Raw genomic sequence first — 19,903 nt, forward strand, 5'->3', positions numbered from 1 at the left:
GATAAACTTTTGTAGGTCCTGTGGTTCTTGAGTTATGTTGTAAAGAGGGCTGAAACAACACTTTTGTAAAACGTACATAACTCATTCACAACAATAAATCAAAGTATATGATTTGTAGAATGAACTTTTGCAAAACATCAAAGCATTATTTTTCAATAATATATTGATTCAGATAATGAAAAGCAATTATTTGGCTGCTTCGACCAACAATACCTCATATACCCTTAAGGGTACTACTCCTTTCACTGTGGACCAGTTTTTTTCTTCATGAATTGGCTTGTTTTTCATATGTGACACGATCTGGTCCATGGGGGCCAAAGGAGGCATTTTTGAAAATTGAGTTACTGTAATTATTACACTACACATACAATAGGCTATCATTTACTGAAAAGCCCAAAGGTCTAGCATACTTGGTTCTTAAGTTATGAAATTTTTTGATGTCTATTTTCTTATGTATTTTATTGTTTTTTACTCCATATTTTTACCTTTATCTCAGTTTCAAATTTGCAGCCTTTGGCCCCATGGACCAGATCGTGTCACATATGCTAACACAGTTACTGAGATTGTCAAACACTTTGCCCCTCCCCCTCCTTTTTTCAAGAATTCTGTGTCTACAGATTGTTTGGCTTAAAATTGTTGTAAATTATTCTGATTTTTGTTACTGCATACGTCAATTAAGTTCAAACCCAAACTCGTGTAAATGCATATGTGACCATCCAGCACAACTGAGCCCTGAAGTCGCCAATCATCATTTTTGAGATATTCAACCAAAATATTCTGCTTGAAATTAGCTTTAAAATGATGTATATCATGTTTATAGTACTTGACATTTAAGTAGTGAAAAATCAATAAAACAGTCAATAAATCCTTTGTTTCCTATTGTTTATTATTAAGTTCAATCCGGGCTCAGTTGTGGTGGATGGTCACATATAAGACGAACATATTTTGTGCCGGTTTGACTGGGACATTTGCGGACTAAATACATGAAAATATTTAAAATTCAAACTATTTTCGCCCAAAATGAAGATCAATGTTGGTATTTTTGATGTGCAATTTTTGCCCAAAACCTTTTGTTTTGAGGGCTCAAAGGAAGATGCACAGTGCAATTATTGGTTTAATTTGTTTTCTATTAGGATTATTGGGGGATGTCGCCGTATTTGTGGACATGTCCTCCCGTCCCCCACTTCCGCCGCCTAAGAGTTTCAAGCCTGTACCTTTGTGTCAACATGTCACTATATCTGCCGTTGACCCTTAATATCCCTACACCGTGATGGCAAATTGGGCTATTCCAGTTAAAATCCACAAACCTTCTATGGAAGACATTACCTTCATTCGCTACTTGCACGGTTCCGCCATTATGCACTATGTGCGGGGAGAGCCTCGAACTGGCAGCATACATGAAAGGAAGAATTATGTAACCTTACACAGAACGTTATGACTAGTTCAATTCCCATTCATGTATGCTGCCAGTTCGAGGCTCTCCCACATAGTGCATAATGGCGGAACTGCAAGTAGCTAATATCGCACACAGGGGTGCAGATTTCAAATGACATCACTCATTCAGATAACTCCATTTGAAATTCACACTCCCTGTGTGGTAGATTAAAGTCATGTCTTCCATAGGGGGTGTGTGGATTTCTATTGAAATAGCTGATTTGACAGAGCACGGTTAAGACATTTAATATTTATTCACATACAGGAAAAACAATATAAAAATTTAATAATATAAAAAATACAATATAATAATTTTATATAATAATAATGCCATTCAATAAATTCCAATAATTTCTACATTTTCATCAGCAAGATGCACTTTTTAGCACTTGATTAAATCAAACACCAAGATTTAACAAATCCAAATACTGTAATATAATAAAAAATATACAATATCAACATAATATTTAGAATATGTTGATGCTGAGTGCTATACAATAGCTATTATAAAAAACTGCCCTCCCATGACAAAAGAAAGTATGGGACAATTTTTTCAAAATGCCTTTTTTGGCTAAAATTAACTGTTTATATCCCTGTTTTTTGTAATAAAAGTTTGGCTAAGTTATATCTTCAAAAAGTAGGTAAATTGCTAAAAGAAGACTTGCTTCCTCAGATTTGTACACACAAAATATAGGGATTTGGCAAAAAACCACCACAAAAGGAAGTATGGGACATACAATTGTACAATTGTGATGATTTTACGTAAATAATAAATTTTTTTAAGGAAATTGATACCAGTTAATAAGGTACACTGATTTAACACCATATAGTATGAATATTACATAAAATATTTAATAAATCAAGGAAAATCTGGTTTTTGCGCCATATCTCAATAACATCAATTTGTCCCATACTTCCTTTTGTCATGGGAGGGCATAATACATCAATGATCTTGAGGATCCAGAGCAGGGATCCTCAACTGGTGGCAAGAGCCATACTTGGGCTATTAAGTATTATACCACATTCCAAACAGCACATGATGGCTAGTAAGGGGGAATTTGTTTGCTTGTACCTTGATTAATCAAATATTATGTTCAAGGGGAGCCATCCTAACCAATATAAAAAGGCGAAAATCCAAGAACTTTGGGGGGAATGACCTCAGGACCCCCAGTGGTGAGTTGCCCATGGATTCCACCAGAGGTCCTAAAGCTAGACCATGAACCCCTCCCGTTAGTCAATCACCTCCACTCTCAGTAGTGGGGCTTTTGAATTCTTTACATTTTTAAGTTGCACTTATTATGGAATTTAGTTGAGGACCCCTGACCTAGGGCATATTAACTTTATAGGTACAAAATATGTACCTTGCTTTGATACATAGTAGATGATGATAAAATAACTAAAATATTAGAATATTCTCCATGTAACATTTGATATTGGCAAAATGGAATATTTTCACAAAGTACCAGTGTCACACAAAACAGATGCATGTACATGCTGTATCAAAATGATTGGTATCCATCAATGTTGATGGTTATTGAAAAATCTTCCAAATGCAACATTGGATACTCTTGAAATGTCCAGAATGTATAGTTTATGACTTATACAATTAATCGACCAATTTTTTGGATATTAATATGTTAAATTATGATGTGTCAGACTCATCCCATATCAACAAAAATGACTGTGACTTGTACAGAAAATGAACCTTATTCTGATCTCAAAAATAAAGCTGAAATTGGTTAACACCATTCACATTTTTTATCTGAGTCAGGTGTAACTTTACTTTTAATATCTATTACCAGTACCAATACATATAATAAATCTCTATATTCACAAATATATATCTGCTATATAAATGAAGTAAAATGCTATGATATTCAAAATAACCTAAACATACTACTGTGATAATCAAGATTTATTCAAATGGCACCTCTTAAGCATGATGGTCAATGTAGTTGACTGAAAAATAAAGTGAAAATGAGCAAAATTAAAAACCATCTGTACAATGTTGAAAATATGCTACATATGATCACTTTAAAACTTCTGTGTACTGTTTATGTAGTTATTTTTGCATTTAGGCTTTGCGGATTTTGAATTGCTTTGCTTTTGTTTAATTTGCCATTATGAGTTTTCAATACATAAAAGAATATATTTACATGTTTTTATTTTCACTGTAGCTGGGCAAAAATTTCTTCTTTTAAGAGGTAAGACTGGAAAGTTCAGGCTCTGAATAACCAAATGCTATAGGATTGCCATATAGGATTGCTACACCTGGGAACCAAAATAGTGTATTGCTGGTATTTATTTTGACAAAGGCCCAAAGTCAAGCAATGATTGGTATCTTTTAACTTGAGCACTACAAAGGGTTTGTATGTTGTGCTCAGTGTCTGTTATCAGCACAATGTGAACACACTGATTGCAAACAAGTATCAATCATTAATATGTTTTGATGAATCCAAGTGTGCGAAAATATTGGATCCAAAATGTGATAATGATAAAATTGGATGTTTTACGCCCAATATTGATTGGTCTCACTTATGATTTTGGTCTTGCTGAGCGGCGTGCCACTTGGATCATGCCGCTTGCAGGTAAATGCATGTGGCATGATGAAGTATCACAATGCTCAGTGGCATGACGGTATGGAACCAGCGTTAACAATCATGTGAAACAAAAGTCGTCTCTCTTAAACTTTTAAGATGTTGTGCTTCTCATCTCCTGGAGACGTGAAACATACGTCATCCATTTCTGTCATTTCTTTGTTTTACATGGAATCAACAGCCATTCATCATTGATTCAAACGTTAACTGTCATGTTAACTTAGTCATACCTGCTTCTTATTATATTGTCCGTAGTTTTGTATGCGCCACTTCACGTCTCGCGGAGATGAACAGTAAAACCTTCTGCCTGTTTTACAAGTAGAGGAGCATTGGTCAAAATGTTTATAGAGTACTATACTATATACAAATATTGAGATGACTGTAGCTTACTAAAGGTTGTATAATCTTTGTATAATCATCTTTAGACTCCTGTTTGGTGTCAGGTGGTTGCTGGTAAGTGGGGCATTGGTCATGGGGCTCGTATTTGTTCCTCCTCTAAGCCAAGATTCAATGGATGAACGCTCGTAGGAATATCCGTCTGTAGTATGCAATCAGAAAATACACAGAATGGTTTAGAAACACTGGAACAACCATAGACTAATACAGACTATTTTCCTAGAGTCAAAAGTCCCTGTGCATTGTATACTGTGAATTTTCCGCATATTCTTTCATGGAACGATCGGCCTTCATTATCGGTTGATGCTAAGACTTAGACTGTTTGGAGTTTATCTGTACCTCTTTAGTCCATGGGAACAACATTCAAAAATTACATCAGGCAATGATCCTCAACACATCAGGTCCTGTCTAGAGAGGGGGTCATATACACATAGCTTATATGGTATATATATTTTTTATTAGTCCAGCGATGGATTGGAACATTCAGAGACTTACGACCTTCTCTTTCCAAACTGAATGCAAGTTTCATGCAAAGGTAAGGTTCTCTGTACACCAGTTCTCTAAGAATTGATATTATTAATATGATGGGGCTATTTTATCAATTTTCTTCAGAACATTCCAGTGAGTGTTGCAGATTTTACCAGGCTGTTTTACAATGTACAGAGGCGAATTGCGCCATCGCCACCATGCATATTGCTGAAATTCATCTGACATTCCCCAACATTCAGCAAACACCCAGCAAGTGGTCAATGTCGGGGATTGAATCCAGTGGCAGCACTATGGTGGGGAGGGGGACATTACTCCCAATATTTTTTGCCCCCCCCCCCCCATTTTAAGGAAAAAACCCCAAAATTACACAAATTTCCACTCTTTGCAGCAATTTTGTGCAAAATATGTTGATCCCCCCGAAATTCACTATTCCCCCAAAAACAATTTCCTGGTGCCGTCACTGTTGAATGATTACTCCGAGGCATATTCTTACCTGCTGCAATGACAGGGTCTCTCATAATTTCCCTGGTGATAGGACATAAGTACTCATCAGGTACCGTGTCATCTGAAACATACAAAATGAAGACACATTAACAAACTAATCTTTGCAAGTGTTCATGCTGAAGACATACTTGTAGGTGAAAAATAACATTTGTTCCCCGATTTCTCCATTTTGTATAAAGAATTTCCTCGCGGTGATGAGACAAGTAAGCAAAGAAAATGTGAGGAGAAAATTTTCATTAATAATTCACATCATTATCAGTCGGAGAATGCACTGATAAGTATAAACGAATCCGCTGAGCCAAGTGATGGTCAGAATTAACCCCCATAGCTGGGGGTCATCCGCGCCACACTAGCTTAGTTTGTTTGGATTGCGATCCAAGACGCCCACTATCGTGAGCGCATCGGAGCACGTAGCACTTGCGCCCGTGTCACAGGAGCAGTAAACGCTGCACGCCTATGATACTGGAGTCGCGTAAAATGGATGGAAGGCCCCCAGTTATGGCCCCCAGTGGGGTGTAGGAATGTGTCAAGTCGGATTTATGTATACTAGTCCCAAACTCTTCTGTCTTTCATGAGTTGTTGTATCTCTGATGGTTGTAGGCCAATATCACTCATGACGGTGTCATGGTATTGAAGTGCCCTTCAATCTTTATTTGATTTGCATCAAGAGGGTCCAGAAAATCTTTGAGACTGGCCAATTATATGCATGCAGTGGTCAGCAAACACATAAGCGACATTGTCCAATAAATGACTACACAAAGGGAATGTCACAATATACCACAAGTATTTAGAATGCGGTGTTGCGACCCAACATTTAGCACTCGATGTAAGTTGTGCTGCATTCATTATGGGATGAATTTTAAGGAGGTGCAAGGTCACTTACCAGTTGGTTGTCCAGTAGCAGTGTAGAACCCTTGTTCTCGGATCATCTGCACACCACGCAAAATCTTCTGACGATGACCTAGGGGCTCTGTACACAAGAAATTGCCAAAAAAAAGAAATTACTATTACAGTAAATTATTATTGCCTGCTGTCAAATTTGTAAACAAAATAATAGAGTTTACTTTATTAGTCCTACTTTACAAAACCTTCAAATTTCATGATCAGAATTAGTTTTGGAAATTAAAAAAAAAATTACCTTTAAATTTTGCCACATTTTTCAAGATTATGTCAATGAATTGCATAAACTTTTCCAAATGGTTGTCACAAAATAAATTTAAAAAAAAAAGATGCTTCAAATGTGTAATCTGTATTTTCTATAATATTTGTACTTTAGGCGAGTCCGTGACGTCAACCTGTTGAAGCACCTGCTTCTTTTTGGGCATACGCTTGTGATTTAAAGCTGCACCCATTGAAATGTCACTGATTCACTGAGAGTAAAAGTACTGCACATAGAGGTTTGATTAGGAGAGAGTAGACTTTATTCCATAGCCACATGTACGATTATATGGGAAAGCACCATAGTGGATTGTTACTATGGGGACCAAAACACTGTACTTATGGCATTTTGTGGTGGGGGAGTGAAATCCATTGATACTTAGCATCTTAAAGCTATAAACCTTACAAAGGTCTGCACATAAAATCGGCACAATGCATTGGACACAGACTGCAAACAAGCATGTACTAAAGTAACATTTTGACAGCTGCATTGAAAAACAATTTTGAGGTACTATATGAATTGACTCAGGCTACATGAATGACACACAAGCTCTCTTTATTCTAGTATCATTGATTTTCTATTTTCCCCTAAAATGAGTAACACATACATGGAGTCCAAGCTCACCTAATCAACATGGTGGAGTCATGTTCTCTTATTCTAACCTCTTTGAGTTTCTATTTCTCCTCCAAGTGACACAAAAACATTGCTCAGTCCAAGCTCTCTTATTCTAACCTCTTTGACTGTCTATTTTCCCCTATTATGAGTATGAGTAACACAAGCAGGGAGTCAAAGCTCTCCTAATCAACATGGTGGAGTCCAAGCTCTCTTATTCAAACCTCATCTATTTATCCTCTGCAAGTGACAGACACACAAACATGGTGGAGTTCAAGCTCTCTTATTGTAACCTCTATGATTTTCCCCATCCACACTCTCTTATTCTAACATCTATGATTTTCTATCATCCTCCAAAAGCATAATCAATTTACATTAATTTACTTACTGATTCCGAGATCACTCGTCAAATGTTTGGAATCCAGGGCTTGTAATTCCTTGCCGTCGATGTGATTCTCTTTAAACACATCACAGTACTGTTTCAAGTCAATATTCTCCAACCATTTGCATACTTCATCAATCGACCAATCAGAGAGCAGCTGAATGTGACATTCTTTAGGTGTGGTTGTTTCAGCAGCAGGTGCTGATGGCTTGATGACTGCTGTAGCTGATGACTCTCTAGAAGCTGTAGGTAATGAAAATAGAAGTTGATATTGTTAATGTACCCGTTAAGGATTTAAAACATTGATGAGATAACTTTCTTATTGACATCAGAAGCACTTATTATGGTAAACATATTTGACACTTGTAACTGTCATTGATTTGAACTCTCTTATAGACCTTTTTTCATGACGACACCATCAATCCAAACTGGGTCTGAGAGCCTGTAATCCCGGGCCTGTAATACATTGGTCTAGATGTAAACAATCAAGACACACAATGTGAAAAACAACTCATCACTTAAATGTTCTCATTAGTTTTTTATTTATTTTCACCTCAATTATCACAAAATAGTTTGTTCCAATGTGTTCCGCATTGTTTAAACTGGTTTGTGGCATCAGTGGCAAATTCAAAACTGCATTGCGCACCTGGTCACAGCGCATCACACAAACAGATCTTTCGCATTGGCTGTGTTTTGCGTTTTTACGCAGATCACTCTGAATTTTGTGTTTTCACACAGGTTGTCTCTTTTGTCCAATTTTAACTTCTGACATCACTGCATGGAAAAAGGTCTATAGAAATATAAGTAGATTTTGAGTAGAATTATTTTATGTCAAGACCTGGGCCTCGATGGAGACACCCTAAATAGGTGGATGAGTGGCTCGCTGAGACTGAGATATTTTACCTGCTGGTTGTTGACATGGTATTCCTGTATCATCTAATTGCCATATCCGTACTGTCTTGTCATTAGATCCAGAGGCCAAGTATCTACCATCTAATGAGAAAGCTACGCATGTCACATATCTAAGAAATGAAAAGCATGAGAAAAAAGGTCAGGCTGCAGAAAACTGATGAGGCCCCATATACACTGCGCACAAAAAGTATCCGTACACTTTCTTTTAGACACTAAAACTAAATTACAAAATAAAGTAGTCGATAGATGGAGAATTTTGTTCTGCATATTTTGATACCTCATTCGGTACGATACAGATTTATTTTTGCATTAATTGAACCAGTAACAAAAGGTAGCAGAAAGCACCTTGTCACTTTTGAAACTCGACCATTTGTCATTCAAATGAGTATAGTTTAGTGGAATAAAATAATATCGTGCAGAACAAAATTCACCATCTATCGACTACTTATTTCGCAATTTAGATTTAGTGTTTAGTGTAGATTTAGATATTGCTTTTGTTGTACATGTTCAGATACTTATTGTGTGCAGTATATTTTAAAACCACATGTCCGAATGGCCCTCGATTTATTCGGTTTATTTTAAGTGTCAGAGCTGCATCTTCTGACTTAATATCCAGAGGAGAACCAAAATCCATTTCCAAAATGTCATTGGGCAGGAAGAATCTCCTATGTGTCATTGGCCCCTGAACATGTTTAAAACAAAACCTCCTATATAACCTCTTGGCAGTTTTGTTTTATACAGGTTCAAGGGCCACAAGTACATAGGTGGCTTTTCCTGCCCACATGAAAAGTCTCTACACAAGCATCCTCTCCTCCTCAAAATATTCAGTGAAAAAAAATGTTACTGTACCTTTTGTGTCCTTCTAATGTGTAGAGCATCTGTCCCAAGATCTGAGGAAGAGAATGACATCATTAAAGTAGTATTTTAGTACTTTGTCAAAGTTGCTAGTTATCAGCTAATGTACCGTACCCTCTATGCCTTTCTTACAGTGTTTGTATTTCAGCTCAATCCTCTTCATCCCTACCACCATTCTTACCATGTTGCTAATTGGCTCAATAAACCATTATTGTCATCTTGTAACCAATCAGCAGGTAGTACTCATGTGGAGTTAAACAATTTCTCCAATAATATATATATATATATATCAGCATTTTCAGGGACATGCAGTTCTAAATATTCTGTGCAAAAACTGTTGATTAATTTTTTTTTGCAAAAAAAGTTTTGTGACCATAAAAGCTCATGATTTTTATCTTTAACAAACAAAATGAATGATACCAAAAATATGTTACACCCTATAATCCAGAAGATACATTATAAAGAAATAACCCACTTTCTTTAAGTGGCAATGCCACAGGGGTACAAATACTCTTTTCCCCCAGTAAAAACTCAAAATTATGCTTTTTGCAACAATTTTGCACTAAATATGGTGATTTTGTCCCCCTTGAAATTCACTCTGCCCACATGCCACCAAGGCACCTCCCTGTTTTCTTTACAGTGTGTCTGAAAATATTAGAAATATCTCTACAAGACCATGATTATTTCAAAATGTACTTACCGGATTCCAGACAATCACTAAACTATCACCAGCACTGGAATGGAAAAATGGATTGTAAATAGTTACTTAAGATATTATTCATAACCTCATGAATATACATGATGCATGTGATCCAATTATATTTTATTATTTGTGAATTACAAACTCAGTGTCATTACTAACTCAGTATTTTAAATTACCTTGTATCAGAGGTGTATGCACAGTTTTTTTACCCAGGGGCAGGACTTGTTTTGTGACTGAGCGAAGCAAGGCCCGTAACGGGTGGGATCCGGGGTTCGCATTGTACCGCAGAAAACGGGGCCCCCAAGTGCTCCTGGATTTTAATTGTTTTGAATGCATTGAGAAGTACCTCATGATCCTTACTTTTATGTAGATTTTTTTCCTTTTTTACAAGGTGCGCATGCCCTTTCACCACCCTGCTGGATACACGCCTTAATATTTTAAAATAACAACATTTATAAAATGTTGTTGTTGTATCTTTTTATATCAAACATTTAAGAAAAGTGATTTTGTGACCATTATATAACCCAATATCTAAATATTATTAAAACATTTTGACTAAAACACATAACATGTAAATATTAGTTTAAGAACATTTTTGCTAATAAGTTGATATCGAAGTGAACTGAAACGTTACAGGGTTCAAGAACATACTTACCCTGATGCTAGTAAGCTTCCATCAATAGAGAATGCCACTGACATAACTTTAGCTGTATGACCAGTCATCTTACAACGCAGTCTGGTGTTCACTTCTACATAAAGAAACAAAACAGGTGGTCCAATATAGCATGACCAGTGTTTCTAAATTTTAATTCTGGGAAAAACAGTATTTTTCATCTTTTCCATTTGGACTGACATAATTATATTGAATTGGCCAATTATGCTGAACACAGCCAGTATTTACTCACAGTTAATCAGAGGTTTCATCTGCCATGCAGATCATCAGAAAATTGAACATATCCGATTTGGGGCAAATTTTCATATTCTGGTGCCACCACGGATTGTACCACAAGCTACCACATTCTCTCACAAACCTCAACATTCAACATTTTAAAAACAAGAGAAGGTACATACATGTACAAGGCTAGTACAGGGCACAGTGGGCCTGGGCCCAGGGGGCACAATCGAGGAGGGGGGACTTTGAGAGGAAAAATAATAATAATAAAAAAAATTAATTAATTAAAAAAAAAAAAGACAGTAAGAGGATGTTGGAATAAGTTGTCATCCTTTGGCCCGGTTTTAGGCAGTGAGAACAACAGATGGGATGTAAAGTTCACTTTTTGAAATATTGAACAGGCAAATCAGGGATCCTTTGTTTTCTATAGTTCATTAAGAAGTTCAATGGACCTTATCCCAGCACTTGTTCTGCCGACATAATACGGCCCCTTTGTGGTGGCTGGTCACATTTTAGCACTAAATTTTCCAAAGAGTCTGGGGGTCTAATCATGTTGCTAGGCCCAGGGGCCAGCAAAAGGTAAATGCAGCCCTGGATACATACCTGGAAAGACATTGAGGTCCCATACTTTGACCAAGTTATCTGCTCCACAAGTTGCCAATAAGAAATGCCTCTTGTGTGAAATTGCATCTGGTATATAATTGGGATCTGCAAGAAAATAGGATTGTTGCGGAATGTAATTAATAGTGTAAGGCATGCACAATTTGCACATGTTGACATAAACTGGTCCCAAAAAGTAACTTACCAGGTAAGAAATTCGTCTGTCAAGTTCAAACGACAAATCGTATTATACTGAATAGCATATGAGTGGAAGCGGTGTACATTTACGGAGTTTGACACCTCATTTGTCGCAAACAGATCAAAACTTTTGAAGTTATGCTCATTTGAACAAGCCTACTATCAAATTTGAAAGTTGCAGGTCCGCCCCAATGAATTCACACAATAAACAGACACATGAAAGGATGTTCAGAACTTTTATTCTTTGTCAACTCACACTTTCCTGCTCAAACCTTCCTCACATGAACTTGGTCTTGTCAGGTCTTGAACCAACGACCACATGAACGCAATACTCTGGACACACCCCCCACCCAAGGTCCCCTAAATCCCTGGTCATCATATTGATTCTTTCATTCGACTTAATTTCTTCAGATGATTGAATAAGGACAATTGTCATTGAACTTTGATCATTCTTCATCCTCACAAGAAGCAATAGGAAAGTTAGTCATGCAAAGAAGAAGAGGAGAGCACTGATTACACCTGTATACTGCCAACCATCTCAAGTGGTATGAGTGCAACTTTCATTCCAGTGGATAGGTTCGGTTAAATAAGCATAACTTCAAAAATACTCATCCGTTTGCAACAAATGAGGTGTCAAAATTAGCGTAAATTAACACTGCTTCCACTCATATCCCATTTAGTGTAACACAATTTGTCGTTTGAATTTGACAGACAAATTTCTTACCTGGTAAGTTTCTTTTTTGGAGCAGTTTACATGATTAATATCAATATAGTACACTTTGTTGTCCTTATTCAAAACTTGTTGTCAGCTTGCTGCTCCAAACTTGTAGGTACAAAAAATGTGAACAGTATAGACATACATGTTTCTGCCACCTACATTTTCTTAAAGAGGAAGTACCGCCAAAGCAGTTCTTCTGGGGGTGAACCAAACCTGCCTGGTTATCAAATTAATCAGTGACAAGGTAATCTCTGAATTTGCCTGTGCTAATTGATGCAAAAACATTAAAACATCAATTAGCACCTGTCAAAACCTTGTCACTGATTAATTGGATAACCAGACAGGTTTGGTTCACCCCAGAAGAACTGCTCTGGTGGGACTTCCTTATGATACACCTCATGCGCCCCTCCAGCAATGTACGCAAAGTGTCTCCGCCCCTTCTGTCATTCAGACAGGGAAACGTGTGCATTGTTGGGGAAAATGTATGGAGCCATTAATTACAGACAGGGCCATTGCAATAAGAATTTCAACTTTTGAAAAAAAATATGGTACCCACTGTTTAATTTTTTTTGAGCAGTCCAGGGGATTTGCGACCCATGTCCCCCTTTCGAAAACCTGTGTACACCACTGCATCCCTTCCTACTATGCACCCCTACATCATTTTTTTGAGCAACATCAAAGCCCTCCCTTTTCATTGCATCTGTACAACCAAATTCCATCAAATGTCTGGATAAAATTACCTTAAACCTTCCAGTTCAGGATTATGATTAATTTAACTTTTTGATATGCTGCATTTGTTATGCAAGTAAATTCCCATTTGTATAACTTTCATTTCATAATTTGAGTAAGCTCCTCGTAAGCTCCCAAAACATTCATTAGCAGGGACTGTCTTTTGGACTTTGCAGAAGAGCATTAAATAGCTCTTCTGGAGCCTTCATGGAGAGGTGTTTAGAGCATTTACAATACAATGCAAGGAGAGAATGGTCAACTAAGGAGAGCTAAAAATCACTCCCCAGATTTAAGGAGAGCAGTAGAGAGTGATTGCTCGCACTATCCTCAAAGGCAGTCCCTGCTTTAGATTGAATACACAACCGATACACACTTACTTGCTGAACCATATGTCGGAGATATAACTAAAGCCGACACTCCCAAATCATTGCACTCAGAGTCTAAGTAAAGACACTTGTTCTGTCCATAGTTTGCGTCCCAGATACGTAGGTCTCCATCTGAAGATCCTGAGATGACATAGTTATTGTCAGGGGTGAAGGTACATGCTGCTACAGTGTTTTGATGACCCTCGAATTGCCTGCAATATATGTAAATAAAATAAAGATATAAATGTATTGTTATTCCTAATTATCTTTATTGAACTTCTTTTGCCATTAACTCAGCTCTTTCCTTGAAATAAGCCCAAATCTTCAGGGCTACATGTATTCATCAGGCCCTTGGGTGTTTTTTTTACACTTGTGCTGGGATCCTCCTAGCCTCATGCTCCAAACAACCAAGTTCAAGTATTTTAAATACTTGAACTTAAAAACCCTAACCCTGCCAATTACACCCACTCCACTCAAAATCACTCCAAAGAAAGGATTGATGCCCCCATTGCCCACCCTTAGCATGAGTGGGGGAGGTGGGTTCCAGGCACCTTAATTACTAAGAAAGGAGAAATATATCATCTTTTGTTTTACAGATTTTGGCGATTTTTGTAGGTCATTTGTAAAAAATAAATAAAGAGACAAACCCCCCCCCAAAAAAAAACCCCACCCAATTGCCCAAGTTCAACTGACCCTACTTTATAAAACCCTACTCTGCCAAATTAGAGTCACGCGGTAGCTTGACCAGCAAGTTTTAAAAAAAGCGACTGATAAAGAAGAATAAACAGATGCGCCATGAGACTATATTTACACGGAACAAAACGCTATTGTTCTATGATATTTTTTAAGCTGGGTACAAAATATATCTAAAACCATGCTCAATCTTATTTACTGTCCAAAGTGTCATATTTTAATAATTCATTATTTCAAAAAGTTACACCAATCTTACAGTCAATCCCATTGTTTGATAATAAACAAACATTCTTGCTTTATTTCACGCGTATTTCATAGCCAAAATTAGTGGAAAATCATAGCTAATCATACTGATATCCACAATCTTTAAGTCACTGCTACAGCCATACATGGCTGTCACTGTCGCTTACTACTTTTTGAGATTCACTTCCAAATATACCCTAGCATTTTCCTGGATACCCTCCATACAAATTCTAGATCCCATTCGCCAAAAAATCAAGTTTTTCACAATTCTTTTATTCTTTCCGGACCACAGCATACATTCATCATATTAATAAATACTCCACTTTTACACGTCGTTATATCGAGACGTCCCTGTGGCGAGCGGTTAAGGCCATGGACTTATTATTTGCTCAAGTTCAAACTTCCCACCACTTTTTTTTTTCAATGTTTTATTAACCAATTTATTGTCATAAATCAAGAATAACACCATTTTGAACACCCATTGCTATGGTGATATTATTTTTTTTCATCAAACAAAAATTTATCAGTGGCTCTGTTCACAGCTCAGACTGAAATTATATTTGGAATAAATATTATAAATTGTCACAAATTAAAATCACAAACCGCTAAAGATCGCCAACAACTGCAGCTAAATATTGATATCCAACTAGATTTCCCCACAGGGCTATAAAGAACCACAAACCGCGAAATTTGGATATCCAACTAGATTGTCCCGCAGGGCTACAAAGAATCACACACCACGAAATATGGATATCCAACAAGCTTAAATTATAAATTAGCTCCTGATAGAGGACAGGGCTTGATAAGGGAAATTCAAATCACAAACCGCGAAAGATCGCCGACAACCGCCTTTTAATAGGGATATCCAACTAGATTGCCCCGCAGGGCTACAAAGAACCACAAACCGCGAAATTTGGATATCCAACCAGATTGCCCGTAGGCCTATCGATTATAAAGAACCACAAACCGCGAAATATGGATATCCAACAAATTAAGACCACAAACCTCGAAAGATCGCCAACAACTGCTGCTCAATATTGATATCCAACTAAAGAACCACAAACCGCGAAATTTGGATATGCAACTATTGCCCCACAGGGCTTCAAAGAACCACAAACCACGAAATATGGATATCCAACAAGCTTAAACTATAAATTAGCTCCCGATAGAGGGCAGGGCTTGATGAGGTAAATTAAAACCACAAACCACAAAAAGATCGCCGATAACCGCCGCTTAATAGGGATATCCAACTAGATTGCCCCGTAGGACTACAAAGAACCACAAACCGCGAAATTTGGATATCCAACTAGATTGCCCGCAGGCCTATCGATTATAAAGAACCACAAGCCGTGAAATATGGATATCCAACAAATTAAGACCACAAACCGCGAAAGATCAACAGCAACTGCCGCTCAATATTGATATGCAACTAGATTGCCCGCAGGGCTATAAAGAACCACAAACAGCGAAATTTGGATATGCGACTAGATTGCCCCACAGGGCTACAAAGAACCACAAACTGGGAAATATGGATATCCAACAAGCTTAAACTATAAATTAGCTCCCGATAGAGGGCAGGGCTTGGTGAAAACAACAAACCACGAAAGATCGCCGACAACCGCCGCATAATTATCCAACTAGGTTGCCCGAAGAACTATACAAAGAACCACAAACCGCTTGAAATTCGGATAGCCAATTATATTGCCCCGCAGGGCTACAAAGAAGCACAAACATTAAAACACGATTATCTTGCCTAGTCGGGGCATTTAGACGCTTAAATATATGCGCATTAACCAGTTCCGACTTGAAGTAGGCCTAAATCGGACTTACTCTCTGTGTCTCTCTGGCATTGTCAACATTGGGTGTGTGTTATTCATATTTACATTTTCTTTACATATTTACGTTGCCTTGAATAATTAAAGTGTATTAAAATGTATATTAACATTACAGTCACGCGTGATGAGCAAGTTTTAAAAATAAACGACTGATAAAGTTTTGTTTAATTTATTTTGTATTGTCATGAATCAAGAATAGCAATCTCAAACATCTTTCCAAGCTTAGACATGATTGGCTACATTCATAAAAAGAAAAGAAATCTACCAAAAAAACGTTGACAACGTAAAGAAATCAGCAAGTTTAAAAAAACCCACCTCGGCTCACTTTTTGAAACTTGGTCCCATTTTGCCCACTGACAGCAAATCAGTGTTTTTATTTTATTTCAACAGAATACATCGTTTCCAATAAGATTACAAGCCTACTTGTTATTCGTTTAATTCAATCATTAATCATGATTATTATAAAACAAAACACAATAGGATATTGGTTTACCATGCAAGAACAAGATAATAACCTTTCAGGTCGTTTCAGAAAGCTTACAAATTAATATCGCATTTGCACATTAAAGATACATAACACTTCTGGAAATGTTTTAAATTTATATAAATATGATAAAGTTTAAATCAGTACCTTTTACAAATGGGACCAAGTTTCAAAAAGTGAGCGAGGTGGGTTTTTTAAACTTGCTGATTTCTTTACGTTGTCAACGTTTTTTGGTAGATCTCCTTTTACACCAACTCTACTCCCTAGAACGAGTGGGGGAGGTGTTCCTGGCACCTTAAGAAATGTCTGCCTAAAATGACCCCTCAACATTTGTGGTTACATTTCTATAAAGCCGACTAGCAGAGTCTTAACAATTTTCAAATTGTGTTGCAATTTATAAACTTACACAACTATCTTCAACATTACCTGATTAGGGTCTTTGTATTGACATTGACAAATATATCATCTTTTGTTTTACAGATTTTGGCGATTTTTGTAGGTCATTTGTAAAAAATAAATAAAGAGACAACCCCCCCCCCCCAAAAAAAAACACACCACCCAATTGCCCAAGTTCAACTGACCCTACTTTATAAAACCCTACTCTGCCAAATCTCCTTTTACACCCACTCCACTCAAAATAACTCTGGGGGGGAAATGATTTCTCATCCCTAGAACGAGTGGGGGAGGTGTTCCTGGCACCTTAAGAAATGTCTGCCTAAAATGACCCCTCAACATTTGTGGTTACATTTCTATAAAGCCGACTAGCAGAGTCTTAACAATTTTCAAATTGTGTTGCAATTTATAAACTTACACCACTACATGTATCTTCAACATTACCTGATTAGGGTCTTTGTATTGACATCCCATAAACACAGGCAATTATCTGTTCCACCACTGAGCAAAAGTGAAGAATCTGGTGAGAAAGCACAGATCCGTATGATCCCCTTCGACGGATGCTCCAATACGGCTACTGTTTCTCCATTTCTAGTGTTCCACAGGATAATTTTGCCGTCTGTCGAACATGATGCAAGCATAGTCCCAAATGGACTGAAGCAACACCAGTGTACATAGTAAGTGTGTCCTAGGAGAGGGGAGAATGATAGCTCTTTGAAGTCATCAAGGTTGAAGAGACGAACGGTTTTGTCCCCGGAGCATGATGCTAGTAGTGATGTTGAAAATGCACAGCAGTTGGTGTCAGAGCTGTGGGCTTTGACAACTTTCACCAAAGCTAACCCAGACATGGCGGCAATTTACATCAATTTATCTGCAATATTCAAAAACATTTTTAGTTATATAAAATATAGCTATAAATTTATGATGATATCTGTGGTTAGAACAAAAAAAAAAAAAGAGTTTTGCCTCAAAGCTCCTGCGTGCATTAGTTTATTCACCCACAGAATAGTAAAAAAAAATTGCCTCTTTTTATTATTTTTTTTTTCAAAAAAAAGTGTAAAAAATATGATCGAAATGCTGTTTTGACAATTTTAGACCCCCGGTTTAGACTCCTGCTCTTAGACTACTTCATTTCAATACAATAGCAGCATCACTTTATTGTTCATGAAATGCAAGTAATTTCGGGATATCCCCTGCAATCTAACATTTAAATCACAACATGCTTGTGCACGTTGTTCTCCATTGGTATTCTTTTTACCTTTTAGCCAATAGCTGCAGCCATAAAATGGCCAGTGTGGCGTATTCTTAAATCCCGTCATTTAAAACGGCCATTTAGGAAGCGCATTTTCACCGTCATACAATTCGTAAGAATAAGAATAGATGGATGAAAAATCAGAAAATCAAAATATAAATTACATGTGTAAACCTGTCCCAAATATCCTCCACTTATTTGAATAATATAGTCTTGTCTCATCATCTCAAAAATCTACTGGCCCGCCGGGCCAGCATTGTTGAATATTTACTGGCCCGATACAAAATCCACTGGCGCAGGACCCCCGCTAAAATCTGTCCCTGCTTCATACAGTGGAATAGGAGCTCGAGGTTTTTTCACATTTGAAAAAAATCTTTGGAAAAAAAATAAAAACTCATTTCGCATTAGTTTTTCAGAGTTGGATAGCATTGGAAAAAGACCTTATTTTTAATTTGGCCCCTTTAGTGAAACCAAACTCTGGGGGAGGGTAGTACGAGGAACCCATACCGTAGTAGCTCTGCACAACGGTATGGGATGAAGTGTATACAAAAAGCTAGTGCAACGTTGCACTAAAAATACAAGGCTCCTGTAGCTAAAATAGTTGCATGATTGTCATAATATTTTAATTACACAGCTTCTTGTACCGTTACTTCTTGTCTAAACTCTTATGCTTGCAATTGTAATTAATACCCCATTATTTATCCAGAATAAATAAAAATTCATTAACACATGATCCACATCGGCGCACCAAAACTGAGATGGCACTTCAGTGCAAACTTAGATAGGGCAGCACCAATACGAAAATGCCATACCGATAAATGATGTGTCTGTTTTGCCCGTTATTTAAGTTTGTGTTGCGAACTAGGCCAGGGGAGGGGGAGGAGGTATCACTAATTCTGTGGCATCCACAAGTTACATCATAAATGTCATATGATCATGATTATCAATGATATGCTATGTATTAAATGATGTATGTACAAATGTATAATGATCAGACAATTAAATATGATGATACACAGTCAGACCATACTGTGGGTACAATGTCATGTACAATGACTGTCAATGTGTAAATACTAGTAGATTGTAAACAAACATTTTTAACCATGTTTTCTTACAAATTTGGCTATACCATCGGTTCAAAATCCCGGATTTGATTACGATCATCTGTGAAGCAATGTAAGACAGTAATCTGGAAAAGGCTTGAAACTCTAAAGAAGTAAATTTGCATAAAAATAGCCTTGTTTCTTCCGATCCAGCACACTGACAGAGCCTGGACAGAGCTGATGATTGTCGATGATTCGTGATCACAGGTGAGTGATCATGTGTTTTAATGGGCTGTTCACGGTTTATTTGTTGCAACGCTTTCCAATGAGAGGTGTTGCAGTAGCATTCGGGAAACCACCTAACTTAATTGATTTAGTCTCAATGCTGTACTTTGATCGCTAAAAAAACGCCAAA

The 19,903-nt window shown here is 37.2% G+C and overlaps 1 protein-coding gene across 2 annotated transcripts; it reads right to left on the reverse strand.

Annotated features, from left to right (window-relative positions):
* Positions 1-3,160: 3,160 nt before the first annotated feature.
* LOC140142684 (WD repeat, SAM and U-box domain-containing protein 1-like) lies at positions 3,161-19,736 on the reverse strand. 2 transcript variants are annotated; one of them, XM_072164681.1, is made up of 12 exons: positions 19,575-19,736; positions 17,638-18,064; positions 13,558-13,757; positions 11,539-11,643; positions 10,699-10,792; positions 10,041-10,074; positions 9,335-9,375; positions 8,477-8,595; positions 7,580-7,816; positions 6,304-6,390; positions 5,410-5,481; positions 3,161-4,569 (listed from the first exon to the last, which is right to left on the reverse strand). In XM_072164681.1, exons 2-12 carry the CDS (start codon positions 18,039-18,041, stop codon positions 4,421-4,423), a joined length of 1,542 nt encoding a protein of 513 aa, XP_072020782.1. In that variant the 5' UTR covers positions 18,042-18,064; positions 19,575-19,736; the 3' UTR covers positions 3,161-4,420. The 2 variants fall into 2 exon arrangements, with proteins under 2 accessions (XP_072020782.1, XP_072020781.1); XM_072164680.1 differs by having other exon boundaries at positions 19,561-19,736.
* Between the last annotated feature and the right edge of the window lie 167 nt (positions 19,737-19,903).

This window comes from Amphiura filiformis, chromosome 20, assembly GCF_039555335.1.
Source record: "Amphiura filiformis chromosome 20, Afil_fr2py, whole genome shotgun sequence".
Classification (NCBI taxonomy): domain Eukaryota; kingdom Metazoa; phylum Echinodermata; class Ophiuroidea; order Amphilepidida; family Amphiuridae; genus Amphiura; species Amphiura filiformis.